Source organism: Anabrus simplex, chromosome 5, assembly GCF_040414725.1.
Source record: "Anabrus simplex isolate iqAnaSimp1 chromosome 5, ASM4041472v1, whole genome shotgun sequence".
NCBI classification, from domain to species: Eukaryota; Metazoa; Arthropoda; class Insecta; order Orthoptera; family Tettigoniidae; genus Anabrus; species Anabrus simplex.
Genome location: NC_090269.1, coordinates 93,592,012 through 93,616,028, shown reverse-complemented (window position 1 = coordinate 93,616,028; position 24,017 = coordinate 93,592,012). Strand labels below are relative to the sequence as shown.

Genomic DNA, 24,017 nt, shown 5'->3' with positions numbered 1-24,017 from the left:
GGTTCAACAAAACATTGCAGCACAAAATGTAAACAAAAAGTACAGAATGGATGTGTAAAGTGGCATGGAACCCTGAGAGGTTCTTTAGCAAAGAAAGAAAATATAAAGAGTAATTCCCCTTGGATTGCACACATTTATTTTAAGAGGTACAGTAACTTGCATCACTATCTAAAACACTTCAGATAATGTGCAAAGACTTACCATACTTATGTAAGGTGACAGAAATACTGGGAGGCAACCTGAGGGATAATTACATTATGAGTTACAAAGTTAAGAAGAAAAGGTATTGCCTCTGAAACAAAAGGTATATAGTCGTTGCTGAATAGCTAAGTCATTTCTACAAATTTAGCGGGGAACGTGAAACTCAGGGATAAACTCCTGTGTAAGAAAAAGAAATTATATCACATTTAAATGAAATTAAAAACTGAAATAAACGTAGAAACATTGCTTATACTGAGGCCGGGTTTCCGACAAGGGGATCAAGAGAGGAGCACGTCTGCTCACTAAGATGGTCAGATGATCAAAGACACAGATCCTACCTCTCTCCCACAGAGGGAGCGGGGTAAGATTGAGAAACAGGAAATGGTGCAACCACCAAAGAGAACCAAACAGTATATCGAATTTACCTCCGACTTTCACATTCACCAATTACATTAACTCTTATTTTCTCCAATCAAAAGTCTCTTTGTTCTTGCTGACACAGTGTTAATAATTGTTCAAGAAAAGTCTTCGTGTATGCAACAGGAAACGCGCTTCCAAAACTGCGCGTGTAGGTACACACCGTTTCACAAATTTTAACAACAGCAACAAAAAATTAAAATTCACAGATAAATTATAATTTAGATACAACCTATAAATAAGAGCTTCTAAAACAGAATTCTTCCAAGTCCAAAGATCCAAACAGAACAAAATTTTATATAAAAATAAATAAATTCTAAAACAATAAAATAAGAAATTTCCATCCGTTCCCACTGCTGTCTTTATACTGCCACATCCTCCACATCACAAACTCAAGCTATGCTCAAAAACTGACACAAAAATTTCACATTAATTGGAGGGTTTGCCACACGACACAATTTTGATGCCATTCACTGTTGGAACGTTAATATGCATCCACTTCCTTTTCTTTTGGGTATCGCTAATTTAGGTAGCTGTCAACACCAGCCATATGCTAACAGACTCCCCATACACATTCAGTCCAACCACATAAAGCCAGGAACATTATGTCAACTCTGATCCCAGTATTGGACTGTTGCGACCAAATAGTGTAGTGCAACATCCAAACGGGCACAGTAGTGTGTCCACCAGATGGACATAAAATTTGCAGCAACTCCAACACAAACAGATATGCAGCAGAAAAGGGGAATAGAACAGACAATGCCAGTGTCCAACAATTTTGAAGGGTTTTGATGAAGACGAACAATCCAAGGGTTTTTTTAATTTTATTGTTCCAATAATGAAGTGAGCATCGCCCAACCGGTGGCTCCTTTGCGAGACTCCCTCCCACACTCGGGATACTGTAAACCTAGGGCAAGCACTATTTTATTAATTTAGAAAAAGGACCAAAAACAAAACATGAAAATCTACAGGAGTTTACCCCACAGTTTCCTAATCATTACCACATAAAATCCCATTACTTAAAAAAATATACCTATTGCAGTTACAATTCCTATTCCTTATCTTACTGATACTAATCATACACGAAGGCAGCCTGGTGTCTATTAGCGGCTTATAGGATTTACTACATCTCCTGTAGCCAGTTCTATTCAACATTGCACTGGAGAAGATTATCAGGAAATTAGCTCTTGTACCTGGTGGCATCATATTGGCGAGAAAACATTAAGTCCTTGCATATGCGGATGATATTGTTCTTATTGGCCACAATGAATTAGAAATTAAGCAGTTATTTGTGGAACTAGAGGAAATGGCAGAAAAAATTGGCTTATGGGTAAATGATAAAAAGACAGATTACATGGTTGTACAGACTGAATCATGAGGAGGTTGACAGATTGCCTTTGAAGATTGCAAAATATATATATAAAAGAGTAGAGGAGTTTAAATTCCTTGGTGTATTAATCGATGAGCAAAACCGAAGGCAACAGGAACACCAAGCTAGAATTAAGAAGGCAAATAAGGGATTTTGCTCTATGAGCCCTATATTAGGCTCCAAGTTTTTAACAAGGAGTGCAAAAATGATTATTTAACAATACATTCAACCAGTACTTCTGTATGGTTCCGAGACATGGAGTACAACCAAGCAAGAGCAGCAGCAGTTGCAAGTCTTCGAGAATAAAGTTTATAGAAAAATATTTGGGCCCTGGTTCGATCCAACCTCTCAGAGCTGGCAGAAAAGATCTAATTATGAGATTTACACCCTCTCTCAACAACACACAATAATGGGTGTGATAGAATCCAACAGACCGTGCTGAGCTGGACATTGCTGTGGATGCAGGATAACAGAGCACCAGTAGATCTATACAAGGGATCTCTTAATGGGAGAAGACCTTCAGGAAGACCCCGAAGCACCTGGAAAAAGGAGATCAACAAGCTATGCCGGGCCCTCCAAATTGATAACTGGGAAGAGCAGGCTCAAGATCGAAAAGGATGGAAGAGGATTGCAAGATCGGCAAGATCAGAAGCCTGCGGAGTGAGTGAGTGAATGAGTGAATGAGTACTGTAGCCAGAGTTGCCAAATCATCTACCTCATTAGCACCAGATGAGCCAGAGCAGGAATAAAATATTTTTGTGGAATTAATTTGTCATTTTGATTTAAGCTGAATTATTATTATTATTATTATTAGTAGTAGTAGTAGTAGTAGTAGTAGTAGTAGTAGTATTAGTATTGTAGCTCGGGAATTTAGGCATGAAGAAATAATGTTAATATTGTATCATGTCGATCTAAAGTAGGTTATGAGGTTATGAAAATATGCCCTGAATACTAAAACGCAAATGACACATAAAACTGGACTAGCTCAGTGATAGGGTGACGGGCTAGTAACGCGAAGTCGGGAGGTGCCATGGGTTCAAATCCTACCATCGGCTGTTCTTGAAATGATTTCTGTGGTTTTCCATTTCAGCTCCACGTAAATGCCGGAATATTATAAGGCTGAAACAGCCACATGAATAATAATAATAATAATAATAATAATAATAATTATTATTATTATTATTATTATTATTATTATTATTATTATTATTATTTGCTGTTATTGTCGTTGCTATTATTATATAATTGTTAACGGAATTAACGATCATATGATCCTATTTTATCCCACAAATGTAAACCATTTTGAAAAGTGAAAATAATACTTTATTCATACTGAATGAAGAGATAACTGAATTATTCATAATTATTCATCTCTTTTTCTTTCTTAATCTGTTTACCCTCCAGGGTCGGTTTTCCCTCAGACTTAGGGAGGGATCCCTCCTCTGTCGCCTCAAGGGCAGTGTCCTGGAGTGCGAGACATTGGGTTGTGGGATACAACTGGGGAAGGAGGACCAGTACCTCGCCCAGGCAGCCTCGCCTGCTACGCTGAACAGGGGTCTTGTGGAGGGATGGGAAGATTGGAAGGGACAGGCAAGGAAGAGAGAAGGAAGCGGCCGTGGCCTTAAGTTAGGTACCATCCGGCATTTGCCTGGAGGAAAAGTGGGAATCCACGGAAAACCACTTTGAGGATGGCCGAGGTGGGATTCGAACCCACCTCTGCTCAGTTGACCTCCCGAGGCTGAGTAGACCCCATTCCAGCCCTCGTTCCACTTTCTTTTTCTTTTTTTTTTTTTTCTTTTTTTTCTTTCTTTTTTGAAATTTCATGGCAGAACCAGGAATTGAACCTGGGCATTCCGGGGTGGTAGCTAATCACGCTAACCACTACACCGAGGCGGACCATAGTTAGTATAACCTTTATCCCATTTCTCTACAGGTTAGATATGAAGTGAGATGAAATGAATAACATGATATGTGATAGTAGGAAAGGAGAGGGTAAAACCCAGTGCTGGCACATAGCCTACTCCTGTCGAAGAGCACCGAGCGGTCCGCCCAAGGCTTTACATCTCCATATGACAGACGAATCGCCATCAACAGCACCATGTGGCTTCACTCCATATAAACACTGCAGAGAGGTTTTGAATTGAATTCAGACTTTTAGCTTGCAATCTTAATGATAAGAAATTGTATACCACCACCCCTCCTACCTCCTTTCCCCTCTCAACATCACCATAGTCTTGCTTTTCTCTGTACTGATTTTCATGCCATACTTCTCAATTTTTTGTTCAGTACATCTGTTTGTTGTTAGACTTCTTTGCTGTCCTTTCCCCAGATCACAACATTATCTGCAAATAGCAGTATCTTCATCTCTTTATCTCAATAGGCTTCCTTCCTTTGTTTCCTTTACAATTTCGTCCATGACCATAATAATCAAAAGAGGTGACAGCACACTCCCCTGTCTTAGTCCAGTCTTATTCCTAAACCATTCTGTCTTTCCAAGTCGGGTCAGTACTCTGCTAACACAGTTGTTGTACATTGCTTGCACCATTTCTAACATTTCTCTTCCGAATCTCTTTTTCACCATGGCTTCCTAAACCTTCTCTCTGGGTACAATATCATATGCCTTTTCTATATCTATGAAAGTCATGACCAGATCCTTTCTATATTCCCTGTTCTGTTCCATCAGCTGTCTCATGTTAAAGATTGGGTCCACTGTAGATCTTCCACTTCTGAAGCCATATTGTTCCTCTTGTAACTCTCCTTCAATCTTTCTTTTCATTCTTCTTTCTAATATCCTTTCCAGTATTTTAACTCCCTGCGATATAAGTGTGATTCCTCTATAGTTACCACAAACTTTCTTGTCCCCTTTCTTAAACACTGGTATTATTATCCCTTTTTTTCCAGTCTTCTGGTACACATTTGTGTTTCCACATACACTTTAGTAGTCGGTACAACCATTGCATACCAACAGGTCCAGCAGCCTTTATCATTTCCACACTGATTTTTTCCAGCCCTGTTGCTTTTCCCATATTCATCTTTTGTACCACTAACTCCACCTCCCGCATTGTTATATCATGCTCTGTTGTTGAGTCCTTGCACTGTATTGCTTCTGTCTCCCCTGTACAATTGTTCACATTCAGTAGCTTATCAAAATACTCCTACCATCTTCTTTTATCTCTTCTGGGTGTGTTAACAGTTCCCCATCTTCCTTTTTCACTAGCTTTGTGGCAACTCTTTCTGTCCTCTTACTTCTTATAAGTCCATACAACATCCTTTTACTGCCACTTAAGTCTGTTTCCATTTTCTGTGTAAATTCTTCCCAACTCTTCTTCTTTTCTTCTCCTACCACCTTCTTACATCTCAGTTTGCTGTTGAGATACTTCCTTTTGCTTTCTTCTGTTTGATCTCGGTTCCATTCCCGCCAGGCTGTTTAATTTCAATTGCTGCCTTGATTTAATAACTTCTAATTAAAATAGCCTCTCACCTTAAATTTAATTTCAATTTGATTGAATGAATTTGCTTAGAATGTATTGTTTGTTTTTACTTTTTATTAATGATTGAACTGTGCTGATGTATAACTTGTTTATCAAAAGAACTATCCACTAAAGAAGCCTTTACACAAGGAAAAAATGTATGCTTGAATAAATAATATGTATTTAATAGTTCTGATTTGGGGTAAGAACATTATCTTTTATCTAAGATGAATTAATCAGTACTGATGAAAATGGCTTTATTTTTCCATTCAGGAAATACTATATTCAAACAAGTGTATGTGTCCAACCTTTATCCCATTTCTCTACAGGGTTGGGACTTCATATTTATTTATTAAATTGTGTTGCGACTTCACGCCTGATAAGATATGCATACTGGCTCACCTAACTGTTCACCTCTTATAATACCAATATAAATGGTCCGTTATTGGACATTATAAATTTTCCAGCTAACTCATTCCTGGTTGCCAGCGTTTCGCCCCCGTGTGCTAGGCTGGGCTCATCAGTTGGTACCTAGCACACCCACCAAGACGCTGGATAGTGTATACTGTGGAGGCCACTGCATTTGTTCACTTCTTCTCGTAAACATTTTGAGACAGTGCCAAACTTTGCGTGTGTTGTGCTACTGTTCAGAAGATCATGCCTTACTTCATATAAGTGACTGACCTTCTACTTCTTCTAGATTTATGATTTAAAATCACACAGTGCCAATCCCCATTATCTTATTTTGCCTCTTAAACTGTTTTTATGAAAGACTCATTCTTTAATTTCTTATTTACCTATGCATTGTTTTTGCATTTTATTCGGCTGATGACCCAGTTTGGGGTTGAAACCAATACCGCTTCCGCTTATAATTAAATAGAAATGTACACTACATTTCTTATTTATTTGTATAGAATAGGTAGAACTACGTTATTTGTTATTTCAATTTAATTGTGACTTTTCACCAAGCAAGATAGCCTTGCGGTTAAGGGCACGCAACTGTGAGCTTGCATTCAGGAGATAGTGGGCTCGAACCCCACTGTCGGCAGCCCTTAAGATGGTTTTCCGCTGTTTCCCATTTTCACACAAGGCAAATGCTGGGGCTGAACCTTAATTAAGGCCATGGCCACTTCTTTCTCGCTTCTAACACTTTTCTATCTCATCATCGCTATAAGACCTATCTGTGCTGGTGTGATGGAAAATAGCTTGTATAATAACAACTTTTCATGTCAAGGTGCCTTTAACGTGCCTTCAATCAACAAAGGGTTAATACTAAAATTATGATATGTTAAGTTAGGTGTTGATAACCTCTGTAATAGTGAACTTTGCCTTACACCACATCCTTAAGATACTCTTGTCCCCTCATTCAGATTTTTTCATTATATTTATTGCAGTCCAAGACAGGGTGCCCATGTTCTGCAGGCTTAGGCAGTAATCCACTCCAGGCCCGACTGGCCACCAGGAAGGCCAAACCTGATGGGCAGTTTTACCTTCAGCCTGCAGCGGTCAAGGACTTCATGCTGACTATCTCGGTGGAGGACTTGCCAGGTCAGTGTAATATGAATTCTTCAACCAGGTTGAATAGTTTGCCAGTGTTCTGAATACATTTCAGTATTTGTTGAAATATGGTAGACCCTCTATTATCCGCAATAAGTGGGGGTAGAGAAACCATGAATAATCCACAAATAAGGTGAAATAGATATTGACGGAGCAATTTGCTGCTTTAAAATAATATGAAGTTAAATGGAACTACCTCCCCTGCGAACCATGTGACCTTGCCGCGGTGGGGAGGATTGCGCATCCCAATAAAGCAGATAGCTGAGCCGCAGGTGCAACCATATCAGATGGGTATCTGTTGAGAGACCAGACTAACGAATGGTTCATCGAAAGGGGAGGGCGCAGCCTTTCGGAAGTTGCAAAGGCGGTAGTCTAGATGGTTGACTGATATGGCCTTGTAATAATACTCGACATGGCTTAGCTGTGTTGATACTGCTACACGGCTGAAAGCAACGGGGGAAACTACAGCCATAACTAACTCCCGAGGACATGCAGCTCTCTCTGTATGAATGATGTACTGATAATGGCTTCCTCCCGGGTAAAATATTCCGGAGGTAAACTACTCCCCCATTTGGATCTCCGGGTGGGGACCACACGAGAGGGGGCGATCATCAGGAAGATGGATACCAACATTCTGTGAGTCGGAGCATGGAATGTTAGAAGTTTGAATCATTGTGGTAGGTTAGGGAATCTGGAAAAGGAGATGGATAGACTAAAGTTAGATGTGGTTAGTATAAGTGAAGTACGTTGGCAGGAAGAACAGGATTTTTGATCAGGCAGCTACAGAATTATCAACACAAAATCAGACAGGGGAAATGCAGGAGTTGGCTTAATAATGCATAAGAAAATAGGGCAGCGGGTAAGCTACTACGACCAGCATAGTGAAAGAAATATTGTCGTCAAGATAGACAGCAAACTAATGCCCACCACAACAGTGCAGATCTATATGCCTACTAGTCCAGCAGATGATGAGGAAATTGAAAGAATATATGAAGAGATAGAAGATTTAATATAATATGTAAAAGGTGACGAGAATCTAATTGTGATGGGAGACTGGAATGCAGTGGTAGGCCAAGGAAGAGAAGGTAATACAGTAGGAGAATTCCGATTGGGACAAAGGAACGAAAGAGGAAGTTGGCTGGTTGAATTCAGCACTGATCATAGTTTAGTCCTTGCCAATACTTGGTTCAAACACCACAAACGATGGCTGTATACATGGACGAGACGTGGAGACACTTTTTTTTATTCGGTGTCAGAGGTACCAATATATACGAGGAAGAGATACTGAATATGTGTACTGAATATGAAAAATGTACATGAACAAAGTAATCGTATATAGTTATGAATGAAGCGCTTGAAAAATTTGCATATGAAGTATAACAAATGGAAGAACATACATAAAAAGGAGAAAGCAAGTAATACATGAAAATATCTACACACATTATTTACACAAGTTGTGACTAGTATTTGGCTACATTGATGGCATTGTTCCCAGTCAGTGCCAATTCCAACCCTGTACATGAATCTGGGCATAGACGACAGTGCAAGAGATGCCTAGAAGTCTGTTCGTCTCCACATTCGCACAATGAAATTAAATGTTGTATGGCTTTTAGTGCCGAGATATCCCAGGACGGGTTTGGCTCACCGGGTGCAGGTCTTTCTATTTGACTCCTATAGGCGACCTGCGCGTCGTGATGAGGATGAAACGATGATGAAGACAACATATACAACCAGCCCCCGTGCCATTGGTTAAAATCCCCGACCCGGCCGGGAATCGAACCCGGGACCCTCTGAACCGAAGGCCAGTACACTGACCGTTCAGCCAACGAGTCAGACAATGAGTCCCCACCATGCACGATGCCCCATTTCATAAGATTGTCCGTAGATCTTGCAACGCCGGTCCGCAATCTGTTTAACGACTTCCCTATACACCACTTCAATTTCAACACGTTCTGGATGATCTGGGTACCTTTGTTTCCATAGCTTAACCCTAGCTTTTTTTGGGTCAGAATCAAGTGGAGCAGAAGACTGTAGAAAACTCTTCCTGGACTTCAGTCGAGCTGGTAGTGGCTGATGTTCATGAAGGGGATGGGCTGAGATGCTGCAAACCTTTTGTCTCTCGATATTAGTGGCCACCTCACGGCTAATATCAGGTGGGGCTATACCTGCAAGTGAATACAACCTCTGTATGGGTGTTGGTTTTAAACAGCCTGTGATTAGCCTGCAGGTTTCATTCAAGGCAATGTCGACTTTCTTTGCATGAACTGATTTGCACCACACAAGACTAGCATATTCAGCAGCAGAGTAGCAGAGTGCTAGGGCAGTTGTCCGTACTGTCTGGGAATGGGCACCCCACCCAGAACGATTTACCTTACGCAATAGGCAGTTTCGTGATGAAACTTTTGCCTTGAGTTTGGTGCTGTGTGTGGTGAAGGTCAGCGAACAATCCAGGGTAACACCAAGGTAAACTGGAGTATTGCTGTGTTCCAGCTCCATTCCTTTCCAATTCACACACAGCTTCCATGGGGCTTCTTTGTTCTTTAAATGAAAGGCGCACACATTAGTTTTCGATGAGTTTGGTTTGAGGTGATTTTCCTCATAATAATCTGAGAGCATCTTCAAAGCAGCAGTAAGGTTTTGTTCCACTTGCTCAAAGTTTTTACTCTGAATTGCCAGGGCCAGGTCATCTGCGTACAAGAAGCTCCTTGTGTGAGGTGGAAGAGGTTGGTGGATGGTATATATGTTAAATAGCATTGGTGCTAGGACACTGCCCTGTGGGAGAACATTCTTCTGTATTCTTCATCTACTCCGCTGTCCTTGGAATTCAACAAAGAAACATCAGTTCTGCAACAGCGTGGCAATAATTGTGAGCATGAAATCCATAGTAAGATGGTAACATTTCCTTAGAACTATCTGGTGTTGTACAGTATCATATACTGAAGAGAAATCACCACAAGCCACCCCAGTAATATCACCACTCTGAAATCCATCTTCTATGTGCTGTGTCAGATTAAGGATCTGTGTACAGCAGTTCCTTCATGGTCTAAATCCAGCCTGCTCTGGGATTAGAAGAGATTCGACCATTTGTGTTATACAGTTCAGAAGCATTCTTTCAAAAATTTTATATATATATAATTTTATATTCTTTGGATCCATAGGCTGCTTACCAGGTTTCAGGACTGCAACCACCATAGCCTTCCTCCAGATTTTAGGGATTTGACATCGTTGCAGACAATTACTGAAAAGCTGTAGGATTCATTGTTTGGTAGCATTCTCAAAGTGTTGTATCTGCTCCATACGCATGTCATCTAGACCGGCTGCCTTGCCAGTTTTGCTCATTTTTATGGCATTTTCCAGCTCGTTCATAGAGCAGGGATTGGACAGACTGGACGTTTCTTGTTCGATATTTCTTTGAAGTTTTGGTAGTCTTTTTCGCTTGTCTGTTATGCCATTTATTAGGAGCTGATGAGCTATCTCGTTAGAAGTAATGTTGCTATGTAGAGGACTTTTCATGGGGTCATTGTTCAGATGTCTAAGTAGCTTCCAAGCTTCTCTACTGTTTTTTGCCATATCTAATTCTTCCATCAACTTAACCCAATGCTCTCTCTTTATTTCACCCATGGACTGGATTAGTTGTTGACCAGCCTGAATAGTGTCCTCACTGAAGGGATTTTCTTCATAGAGCATTAGGTACTCATTTAATTTATCTACTGTACTGGCATCTAGACCCTGTATGTACTGAACCCTACAGCCTCTTGGGATTGATGTGCGAGAGCATTCTTGCACGGCATCGAGGAACACATCATATACCTCTGAAACAGGTTCGATGTCTGCTATCATTTCATCCAAGCGCTTTGTGTACTTCAACCAGTCAGCTTCCTTAAAGTTGTACCGCCTTCTGAATGGCACAGATTGTGGATGAACTGCTGAGAAAACTTGGCACATAACGGGTCTGTGTTGTGTGTTGGGTATAGGTTCGCAGACAGACTTCACACACTGCAGTGATATAGCATCACTGACAAAAATGAGATCTGGGTTGTATCCACGTTTCCATCGACGTCTGTTGAAAGAAGCGGGAAGTTTACTGTCATGTATTAAGTACAGTTGACTAGATTCTGACCACGTAATCACAGGTTCACCGTCTTCATTCTCTTCTCTATATCCCCATAAGCAGCTATGACTGTTGAAATCGCCCATGATGACACGAATCTTCTCCTCTTGCCCTACAGCTGAATCAGTAAAGTGGAATGGAACGCTTGGTGGTTTATAGACAGATGTTATGATACAGTTCTATAGCTCCACTGTTGAGATTTCTATATCATTGTTGTCTGTAGATGAAGTAGATATTACGTTCAGTTCTGGCGTTGTGAATATAGAACTACCGTAGTTTACATGCAGTCTCTCAGCTACCAAACGCATTCCTAGTACTCTTGGTCATCTTTGGTTGCTACTTCTGTGAGTTTCTTGAACACAGAGAATGTCACACTTGTGTATTTGGCAAAGTAGTTGTAACAGGGTTTCCTTGTTTGATGTTATGCCTTCTGTGTTAACTGATACAACTGTCAGCTTTGATCCTGAAAACGACCATTTGTGGGGTTTATCAACCATTGAAATTGATCTTGGTACTTCTGGAGTGAGAGAATCAGCCATCTAGGAAAAGTCCTAGTCCGTTGCCCAGGAGACACCCGGATGTATAACAATATCACATGCAAATACACCGTACTAGGAGGTTTCTCTCGTGTCCCCCACCTGGAGACACTGGAAGGTATCAAATAGACTTCATTATGATTAGGCAGAAATTCAGAAACCAGGTGTTGGATTGCAAAACTTACCCAGGAGCAGATGTAGACTCTGACCAAAACTTGTTGGTCATGAAATTCCATCTGAAGTTGAAGAAATTGAAGAAAGGAAGGAATGCAAGGAGATTGGAACTAGACAAGTTGGAAGAAAAGAATGTGAGGGATTGTTTCAAGGAACATGTTGCACAAGGACTGAATGAAAAGGCTGAAGGAAACACAATAGAGGAAGCATGAATAATCATGAAAAATGAAGTTAGTAGGGCTGCTGAAGAAATATTAGGAAGGAAGAAAAAATCAACTAAGAATCAGTGGATGACTCGGGAAATACTAGACCTGATTGATGAACAACAAAAATACAAGAATGCTAGAAATGAAGAGGGCAGAAAAGAATACAGGCGATTAAAGAATGAGGTGTATAGAAAGTGCAAGGTAGCTAAGGAAGAATGGCTGAAGGAGAAGTCCAAGGATGTTGATGGTTGTATGGTCCTAGGAAACGTAGAAGCTGCATACAGAAAAATCAAGGAAATATTTGGAGAAAGGAAATCTAGGTGTATGAATATTAAGAGCTCAGATGGAAAGCCACTTCTAGGGAAATAAGACAAAGCAGAAAGATGGCAGGAACATATCCAACAGTTGTACTAAGGTAGACAATTTGGTTCTGGAACAAGTTGATGCTCATGAAATGGGGGACCCAATTTTGAGGTCAGAGTTTGACAGAGCTGTGAGAGACCCAGAACAAGGCACCTGGAATAATTGATGACATTCCCTCTGAAGTACTGACTGCCTAGGAGAAACCAGCATGGCAAGGTTACTCCATTTAGTGTGCAAGATATATGAGACAGGAGAAGTGCCATCCGATATTTGGCAGAACATTGTTGTACCTATTCCCAAGAAAGCCGGTACTGTCAAGTGTGAAAGCTATCGCACCATTAGTTTAGTATCCCATGCCTGCAAATTTTTAACATGAACTGTTTACAGAAGAATGGAAAGACAAGCTGAAGCTGACTTGGGAGAAGATCAGTTTGACTTCAGAAGAAATTTAGGAACATGTGAAGCAATCCTGACTTTTCGTCTGATCTTAGAGGTATCGTAAATATGATCTTCATATCCGTGTTGATGAACTACACAATTAGAAATAGGAAAGGACTTCCACCTTATCAATACTTATTTATTGCACTTATACTACAGTACCGGTTTTGACCCCCTATATAGGGTCATCTTCACCTGAACAGTTCATTCACATATAGATCATGAAGCTATGATTGAGATTACATTGTCTGGGGAATGCCATATGATAACAAATATTTGGTCACGTCCCAATAGGGCATTGAAAGTTAGAAACTTCATTTTGTTCCGTATTGAACTGGGATTACAGTAAAATGAAAATGTTAAAGGTCCACCTTTTCAATACCATGAATGTTTATTGATGTGAATATTTATCACATAACGTCTAGAGAAGGTTGGTACTAGTTTCGACGCTCATTGAGCATCGTCATCAGCCAACAAAGCAATTGAGCAAAATGCAACTTATCGAATAGCAATATATAACACATGATAGCACCTACAAGACAAATGTTAAACTGTGACTAGTTGAAATATAAAACACATGACAGCAAATACAAGGATTAATGTTGAAAGCTAAATTGTCAAAAGTTAAGACAATGAAATCAAAACAGAGAAGGTAACAATAGTTAGGGTATGATACACGAGAAAGTAGTCCAGCTTGAGGTTTGTAGAACATAAGGCGTATCTATATTCTATCAAAACTCACCAAAAAACCAACAAAATTTGGCTAAGAAATGAAATCCGTTTTTTACACAAGAAAAAATCTTACTTGAATAATAGTCTTTACGAGACTCACCTTGAAGCAGCCAATTTGCTCCCTAGTGCCCAGTGGAATCTTTTCCAAGACCTAATTAACAACAGACTTTTTGACCAACTTTCACAGAAACAACTTACATTAGAGAAAAAATTAAACACTTAAAAACTTTAAAACTGAACACAACTCCACTGAAAAATCAGTCTAAAGAGACTAATTTGTCTAAAAATGTAATTGAGAAATTCCACCCCCCTGTAGTTAACCTGTCTAAAGTAACTATAAATGAAGAAGAAACCGCCATTCTATCGAAAGGCTCAAAGCACAACTGGCCTAACCTGAACAAAATGAACATCGCCACTACTTTAGTTATTGATTCTGAGGCCGCCATCAACAAAATGCCGCTAGAACAACACGACGAACTTAGATTCGAAGTGAAAAGGAAATTAGACAAAATGTTTACCTCTGACAACGTAAACAAAAGATTCTCCTCCATTCATCCCGCTGACAAAAGGCAGATTTCCGAACACAAACGAATCGACGATCTTAAAAAGAAAATCAATAATAACGACCTAATAGTCACTAAAGCTGATAAAGGTAATACCACAATTATAATGAATAAAACCGACTATGTCTCCAAAACTGAGGAATTTTTTAACAGCAGCACCTTTTCAATAATTAAGAAAGACCCAACCCAACAAATTCAGCGACAATTAAAACAAACCCTAAAGAACACTTCCTTTCTTTTCACGGACCTCGAAAAATCTAAGCTTTTAAATATGAACCCGGGTCTTCCTACAGCTAAAGCCCTCCCAAAGATCCATAAGGCCAACATCCCTATCCACCCTATTATTAACTATAGGCCTAGCTCTCTGTATAAAACCTCTCAATTTGTCCAAAGTTTCTTGGCTAAAAACTACCATTTTCTCGCCAAAAACACCATTGAACTAATTGACAAACTAAAGACCTTCGACTTGCAACCTAACCACTCCCTTCATTCTTTCGACATAGTCAACATGTATCCAAGCATACAAACAGCAAAGTTTTTCCCTATCATTGAAATCAACTTAAAGAAATGCAGTCCTCTTAGCAAACTTGAAATATATGACTTCATCTCCATTCTGAAATTAGTCGCCAATAATAACTTTTTCACTATTGACAAAACTATTTATCAACAAGATGGATTAGCAATGGGTTCATCCGCCTCTGGTATCTTAGCGGAGATTTATTTAGACTATCTGGAACACTCTAAAATCAACAACTTTCCCAACATTCTACTATGGGCGAGATACGTGGATGACACATTTGTAATCATGAACGAAGAAATTAAGAACGCGGCCTCTACCCTTCACGATCTTAACAGCATTGATCCCCACATTAAATTTACACTTGAGTCTGAAACAAACAGGTTAATCAATTTTCTAGATTTGACCATTCATAGACACCCTTCCTCTTTTATCTTACAAAATCTTTACGAAACCCACACAAACTGCATTTGGCGATTGCAATAAACCCTTTATAGAACAGATTATCAACAAATTCAGACACCGACCTAAGGTCACTCTTACTAAAGAAAAATCTAAAGACGCCACTTCTTCCACCTTTACTTTCAACAAAGATGTCTATCACCAATCTCTTCAGTAAACATAACGTAAAAATTTCCTTCAGAACAAATAACAGGATCTCTGAAATTCTGCACAATTCCCCATCAGTTAACTTGTCCAATACTTTCTTAAAGTCCAGAATCTACAGATTCAAGTGCAATGACTGCAATGCCTCATACGTCGGGCAAACAGGACACAGTTTCACCACTAGATATTCAGAGCACGTCAACGCTATAAGATACAATAGGTTTTCAGCAATAGGTCAACACATCTCTGACTCCAACCACAAGTTTACCGACATTGAACACAATTTAGAGATCCTTCAAATGGCCAATAAAGGGCATCTCATGAACATAATCGAAAATTGTTTCATCCATTTCGATCAATACTTTAATCCTAACTTCAACTTAAATGAAATCTCTGATAAGCCTAATATCCTTTTTGATTTCTAGCGCTATCTTTCAAGCCATGTGCAGTCCACATCCCCGTCACTTACCCCCACTACCTCATCCCTCTGCCCCACCATAGCCCTACTCCTCAGCTTTAGCTCCTCCTTTTCCCCCTTTCCCTCCCCTCACTCTCCCTTCCCTTCTGCTACTCGGCCTCCATTATTGCTCTCTTCATTAGCCCAGCTCCTCTCCTTTCAACATCTATGCCATCACGCTACTCAAGGTGAGTTCGCCTCCTTTCCCTTATATTTCTTTTGGCTATGTATATTTATATCACGCCTAATTTGGCTTTCAATCTTTTCGTCAGGTCTCCACGTTTCCATACTGAACTGGGAATTATGACGTTAATTCAAATTATGATTTCACAAGCCACATTGTTGGCTTCGAAACCACCTGAATTAAGCCTGTTAATTACTGCAACTTAAGAGAACAAGATTATTCTTCCCACTGATAACATATGAGGCCTTATGATTTATGCACTTCAAGCTGGACTATTCTCTTGTTTATCAAGACTCAACAACTGGGATACCTTCTCAAAAATGTTATGTTTTACAGTCAGACACACCACATCATTTCAACTGGTTATAATCTAACAGTGACTTTATAGGTGCTGTCATATGTTTTAGATGGTTATACGCCCATACCCTCATCATTTTAATGTTACATTTAAAATTTGCCTTAGTTGGTGCATTTAAATGTTGTATATAGATACGCCTTATGTTGTACAAACCTCAAGCTGGACTACTTTCTCGTGTATCATACCCTAACTCTTGTTACCTTCTCTGTTTTGATTTCATTGTCTTAACTTTTGACAATTTAGCTTTCAACATTAATCCTTGTATTTGCTGTCATGTGTTTTATATTTCAACTAGTCATAGTTTAACATTTGTCTTGTAGGTGCTATCATGTGTTATATATTGCTATTCGATAAGTTGCATTTTGCTCAATTACTTTGTTGGCTGATGATGACGCGCAATGAGCGTCGAAACTAGTACCAACCTTCTCTAGACGTTATGTGATAAATATTCACATCAATAAACATTCATGGTATTGAAATGGTGGACCTTTAACATTTTCATTTTACTCCAACAGGGCATGTCAAAACGGGAACTGGCGTGTATGTCACTATGTGTGACAATGCAATTATATGTCTATAATGATATGCTTTAGGTCTTAAAATTAGTTTATAAAACACTATCTTTACTTAAAACTTATAAGTATATAAGACAAAAACAATATATGTGGGAACACTTCATGCATATGAACGTTTGTGTCTTGCGTGTTATTCAGTTCATCGGTTGACTTCTATGTTCAAGTCTTATTTTCATAGTTGTACACTTGGTTGATCTTTTTGGAGCTTGAATGATATAATATGCTTGTAAAATTATCACATTATATGTATAAAAGATTTTGTCTTCATATAGAATAAAAACACTTTCCAAATTTAAAAAGAGTGCCAGGCATATGGATACAGTTAGGATAAAATATTAATATTCAGCTCTGCTGTGTGTTGAATCTAGTTGTTTTATATTAAAATTGAATCATGTTGTCTGTTGTAAACAAGGTTGGGTTTACAAAAAGCACAACTTCTTTATTTGCTTCACATGTAAAATTACAATATTTACACTAACAAAACTGAAAGTTATCTCGAAGCAAATTGAACTATGAATTTGGAGAAAGAGTCTGTCTTTGTACACTATATACACGTTGGAGTATTCACGTTCACTACTATTTCGGAAAGATAGTCTTTGTGACATGAAAAGTTCTTGATAGTCGAAAACTATCAGAAGCACTGACGTAAATATCTCAGAGAGTCCTTCCTTGTTGAAGTGTCTGAGTTCATTAACGTAAGTTCAATGACTGAAGAGTTCCTACTTAGTGAAACTAAGTCGATAATGGGAGCTTGCATTAGCTAGGGAATGATAGTGGTATATAATGGTAAGACTGGGCATGGACAGCGGAATAGGCAAGAGGAGCGGTGACCTGAGGTGAGACCTCTTACTGCCAGAAATTCAGTCCACCTGGCCGAAGCACATTTTCAAGAGGAGTAGCCTCCGTGCTCGACGTAGGGTGTATTCTGGAGCTGGACACCGGGGTCAGTGAGCGCCTGGACAGGCTAGGAGCTCCTTTATATAGCACACACGACGTTCCAGGCACGCGCACTGAGGGCTGCGCGTCGAGGCTCGAAGAATAACACACTGGCACGCGTGTAGCTGGCTGGCGGATCGAGAAGGGAGCGACGGACATACAACATTGTCTTTTGACATTCATAAAATTTGAGTGGCATTGGATTCAAAGTGGTGGCTCCTTTCCCATCTGTAGCTGTGCAGTGATGTTATAATTATCTGTGGAAGATAAGATTGAGCTGTGAGTGATATGTTATGTTGGGGGAATGTCTAAGGATTCTGTTTGCTAATTTGAATGTGTACTTACTGTTATTGGTGTGATTGAGTTGCATTTGATATGTGAGTTCGTTGTGTACTGCTTCGTGTTCGTCTTGGGCTCATACTAGCTGCTGTGAGGGGAAGGGAAGGAGGGGTAGGGAGAGTTGCTGTTGTGGGAGTAGGGGTGGAGCTAGGTGTGTCGAAGTTAAGGATATGAAATATTCACTTTGTTCATTCATTTTTGTCACGTATTGGCCCAAAGTTTGTCCTCCCATATTTTGTCTGTCATATACCATCGCCTAGCTATTTATCAATCTAACGTACAAGTTGAATATCCCAACGATCCAGTTCTTATGTCATTTCGTACCATAATGTAATCATCTGCTTATCAGCCAAAGCGACCAAACATTTCCAATAAAATAAAATCAATCATGGTAATAACAGCACACATCTGGAACCTTCTGCTCCGCCATACCTAAAATAAACAACGTCTAACTACTGACATAATTAGTATGCCTTATTCCCCGACTTTACATACTGATTTTCATTAAATTCTGTTCAGCCATTTTCTTGTGATACGTGTACAGACAGACAGATGACTGAAAATTGAAATTGCAGGGGTATATTGTCTTACATGCCAGGATTGCAAGAAACAGTATTTCAGACAATCAGGTAGAAGCCTGGAAATTAGATACAAAGAACACGTTAATGCAATTAAGCATAAGAGGTACTCGACAATGGGTGAACAAATACAGGAGTTTAATCTCAGGTTTACAGACATAGGAAAAGCTATGAAGATTTTACACATAGTCAAGAAAGGAAAACTGATGGACATTCTAGAAAGAATATGGATTTACTTGGCACAAAAGTGGATTAGTGAATTGAATTTGAATGAACCGCTGAATGATGAGAATGTGCTATTTAAATTAGTAAGAAAATACAGGGATGGGGGGGGAAGAAAATTAGCAACAGCATAACCAGATTTAGGTGTTCCCCTCCCCTTCCTTCCCCAACTCATTCTTCCTGCCCTGAACAACGGATAGTAGCACGCTTCCCCTCTACGCGCTGGTCTTCCCTGCCTAAACCTTCACCATACAAGGTCACACAAGTTTGAATTAAGAGGCGAACTAACAAAGATGCTGTGTATGACACAGGATTAAATAATGACTGTGAGAGCTAAAAGTAAGTTTGTTTGTAATCATAAAACAATATCTTCCTTTCATATTATCAGATTTAGAGATTTGCAAAATATTCACAGACACATTAACTAGAGTTCATACATAAAAATGTTATGAGATTATTTCTTTTTAGGCAAACAATTTAAATAGATAATTGACAATTTATCATCACATTCAGATCCCCCTGTGGGTGGGGGCAGTAGAATAACACCCACGGTATCCCCTGGTTGTCATAAGAGGTGACTAGAAGGGGCCACAGGGGCTCTGAACTTTGGCTATAAGAAATGTATTCACTTAGGCCTAAAGTTTAGTTCTCAAATATTTATTTTATTATTGGTTCTGTTGATAAATACTGCATAACAAAATTTATTGAGAATACAATTTCCAATCATTTATGTCTTACACAGTTTTACCGTACTGTCTATGATAATAGAATTCATGAATTTAGACTTTTGTTGCTAAATCCATGTCAACGCTGAGAATTGCTAACATGGAAATATTGTTCAATCATGTTAACTGATGATAGTGGTGGTTTTTGTCAGTATTGTTTTAATAAGAAAACCACAGGGTCATCAGCCCATATCGAAAAGGAAAATGATTACGATGATTATCAAAATGAGAAAAAGGTTTCAAAAGAATGATCGCTTGAAGAATAAGACAAGAGGGAGTCATGAAAGGAGGAAGGACGACTCCCTAATATCACAGTCAGAAGAAAACTAAATTTGAAGGCCTACAATATCGAAAGCCCATAAAATAGATCAAGAATAACATTGCATTGACTATTATTTGTTGTGATGTGCTCTGTTTCTTCTGCTACCATTAATTTCTGATAGATGGGATTACTGCTGTGTTCTGAATATAACAGCCTACTTTAATATTTGTGGGAAGAGCCGGAAAGTTAGATAACTTCCTTTTTGAGCATGCCATTCCACTGGTTCATACATAACTACTGGTGCGTGACACAGTGGTTCATCATAGTATTCCAGCTATTCGATCCATGCTCTGAGGCTCTGATAGGAATGAGAAGTGTGCACGTCATAGTAAATGGCAGAACAATGTTCACCGCTGTCTGTGGCTGAGTCGTTTCAGCTCTTGGCGCAGTCAGAACACCAGTGATTGTTCATGAAAAGTGAGGAAGTGCGTCATTTTTCATTTGATTGAGCCTTTCATATGATAGCATTGCTTTTACCCATGACATTACAACAGTCGGTTAATATTATATTTTGACAAGAATGCTGGCATCATTGTAATGGCCTACGTTGAGTTCAGTTTAATATTTGTCCTTGTCCGTTACAGCATCGTGGGAAAATGTATGGATGGATTTTAATGAAACTTGATATATCAGTTTGGTATAGGGTTGAGTGGGATCTTAGCTATACATTGTCCAAAAAATTCAGCAGGAAGGTGTGTTTCAGAAGGGGCCTAAAGTATAAAACTATGTCTCTCCTACAGTTGGTTTTGCAAAACAAAAGAAAAATTCATGGCGATTTTATGTTCTATATCTTTTCCTGATAAAGTGAAAAACAAAAAGGGAAGTATGAGTGGTAGTCACATGAAAGTTAAAGCCCAAGAGCCACTAACTAGCTCTGTAGACTGTAGAGAGAGTTGCAATGATCTTCCGGGCAACATTTTAAATGCTTTGTGCATTTGTCAGCATTTTGTGAATATTAATCTTTATTGTAAACCAGAAGGAAGAGGTCAAGTCAAGATAAGCAATGATTAAATAAATAAAAAAGTAACTGTAAAGGGCCACAAAGAGCAAGGAAGCGAGTACACCATGACAAGCCACTGACAGGGAGAGGCATACTTCCTTATGTGCCTCAGAATGTGAGGAACAATAAGAGGGATAGCCAAACATGTCTTCGTGCATATGTTAAATGAATGTCCCATGGATGACAGGTACTACAGCTAGTATAATATAAATTTTAACATTTCTCATCCTCTCCTGTGAAACTGTTTACTATGTACTGAATCTTAGGAAATGTTTTCAAAGACTGCCAAATGGAATGAACTCAACAATAGCCTACAATTTACCATCCCAAAGGAATAGTATTATGCAGCTGAAAATTACTGCCTATCACAAGAATACTCACTCATTCACTCTTCTTGCACTACAGCCCATGAGGGGCCCTGGACTCCTAACAACTCCAAATCTCTCAAGATATTGTCCAGCCATCTTGTCCTTGGTGTCCCCCGTCTTCATTGGCCGTCAGGATGTTGGTCGAGTATCTTCTTTGTTGCTCAGTCCTGGTCCATCCTTACGATGTGTCTGAGGTACCAAAATCTCCTCTTTTTGTCCTCTGCAACTATCTTGAGGCCACTGTACAGGGAGTAGACTTCTTCATTGGTCCCAATGCGCCACTCCCCTTGATTATGAACCGTGCGTACTGAAGATCTTCCTCAAGATCTTTCTCTCCCACACCCATAGAAAGTTCTTATCACTCGTTTCGCATCCACATCTCACACGCATACAGCACCACTGGGTGGATTATAACCCGATATGTGGTGAGTTTCAATCTTCTGGAGAGCGTTGTAGTCTTCAGTAACTTCTGGAAGGCAAAATAACGCCTGTTCCCAGCTACCACCCTTGCCTATATCTCCTTGCTGATTTTGTTGTCCTCAGTCATGAGGACTCCCAGGTACTTAAATTGCACCACTCTCTCACAGGTGTCGCCTGCATATTCCAGGCCTCTCGTGCCTTGAAATCTTGTTTTTTCTCTGGTGTTCACTATGTACTTGGTTTTGTCCTTGTTGATCTGCAAGCCCAGATGTTGTGATCCTTCGCTCATGTGCTGCAGAGCTTCCGTTGGGTAGTTTGTGCACTTCTCACAAGCACGACAACAATGCAAAGGCCAGGTACTGGAGGGTTCTTTTGCAAATGATACTTCTTGGGTTTAGTGGTATTCCATGCTCAATGTGCTCCAGACAGAGGTTAAACAGGGTGGTTGAAAACATGTCACCTTGCCTCAACCCTCTCTGCACTTCAAACTCCCCGGAGAGCTGCCCCTGGATCTCCACCATGGCTTTGATACTCCTCACAGTCATCAGGACAAGGTGGGTGATGTTCATTGACGCCTGCACCTCCAACACCTGCCGCAACCTTGACCTGTCCACACTGTCATAAGCCTCCTTGTAGTCAGCGTAGAGCTTGTGAATGTTGATGTAGTACTCATGACACTTTTCAAGGATGAGCCGTAGGGTTAGTATGTGGTCTGTTGTTGATCTGTTGTGCTGGAAACCACACTGATAGTCTTCCAGTTGCCTCTCTGCAAAGGGCTCAAGTCTCCTAGCCAGCACCTTCAAAAAGATCTTGTAGGCCACACTGAGTTATGAGATTCGTTGGTATTTGCTGCACACTGTCTTGTCACCCTTCTAGTAGATGGCACAGATAAGGGCCTAGCTCCAGTCCTGTGGCATTTCCTCGCTCTCCCATACAGATCGATCAGTGCATCCATGCTATCTCCAAGCTCTTCTTCTCCATACTTGAACAGCTCCACTGGTAGGCCATCCTCTCCTGGCGTTCTGTTATTGTGCATAAGGTTGATTGCCTCCTTCACCTCGTTCTTCATCACTTTGGAGACTAGCTCATGCTCATTGTCAGTAGGTGGGTAGCCAGCTGTCACCTGATCAGGCACCCTTGCCTCTGCCCCGTCAGTGTTTGAGAGCTCTTCGAAGTGCTCTGCCCATCGCCCTTCTCCTCCTCTCCAACCAAAAGGCCCCTCTTGTCCTTGCAGTATGATGTTCTGGGCTTGAACCCATTCTTGATGCGTATCTTTATTTCAATGTCCTAATTGTTACCTCCATGTGTGAGGGAGGGAATTCTCAACCTTCTACTCAGTTTTAAAGAGCACTAATGAGAGTGAAGAAGCCATTGAGCTCAGAGGATGTCGCTAGGGCATTAGCATTGGTAGATGATGGACACAGGTTATATTATGTGACTAGGTTGTTACTGTGCTCCTTCAGCTTCAGTTGTGGAGCTAATGAAGATGAATGATGGTGAATGAAATTGGATAACAAGGTGGAAGGAATCAGCTGTGGCCTGTGAACTGTCCTGGCGTTTACCTGTAAGTGCAAATAGGAAACCACACAAAACTTCTCAGGACAGCCAACATTGGGCTCGAAGAACCTACTTGTCTCCAGAATGCAGAGCTTGGCATCTAGGACAATGTTAACACGTGTGGCCAGTCTGCTTGGTCAAAAAAAAATATGTATATTTAATATAAATACACATTCCATGAAGTGAAATACTCACATGCACTCTCTACAGTTGAAACATATAATGAATTATTCATAGCAGTTAGGCCTACTGAAAGAAAACCAGCTGGTTGTGTATGGAACCAGACTACATCTGATCAGCAGGATCCCAACACCCCACTGTAGATGTAAACTAGACTCTAGATATCACTGTGACAGCTGCTGTTATAAAATACTGGCTTAAAACATAAAATGATTATTGGTTGCCACACCAGTAAATAGTCAGTCAAAGCCATTTTTGGTCTTCTCAGGTTCCCCAAGTCAACTGTCCAAGATGAAATTGTGAAATGGAATTGGAAAACAACCACAACAAAACAAAGGCCAGGTAGGCTGCATGTTTTGAAGAAGGTAGTGTAGAAGGTGATACAGTAAGATGAATTTCACTAATTCTGCAGCTAGTACTATGTCTGTGCTCTGTGAGATACATGGGGGTCATGGCTTGGGCATTCACCCGTAATCTACACGTTTTGCTGGTGAACACTAAGTGCTGCATTTGGTGGTGTTCTGTGAACGATTTGG

General features: G+C 40.0%; 1 protein-coding gene across 2 annotated transcripts in view; it reads left to right on the top strand.

Moving 5' to 3' along the window:
• Rev1 (Rev1 DNA directed polymerase) overlaps window positions 1–24,017 on the top strand; it is a 196,563-nt gene that overhangs the window by 83,417 nt on the left and 89,129 nt on the right. For both annotated transcript variants that reach the window (XM_067148274.2, XM_068227734.1), the window contains exon 5: window positions 6,852–7,005. In XM_067148274.2, coding sequence (XP_067004375.2) covers window positions 6,852–7,005 — 154 coding nt within the window. The remainder of the gene's footprint in view (window positions 1–6,851; window positions 7,006–24,017) is intronic.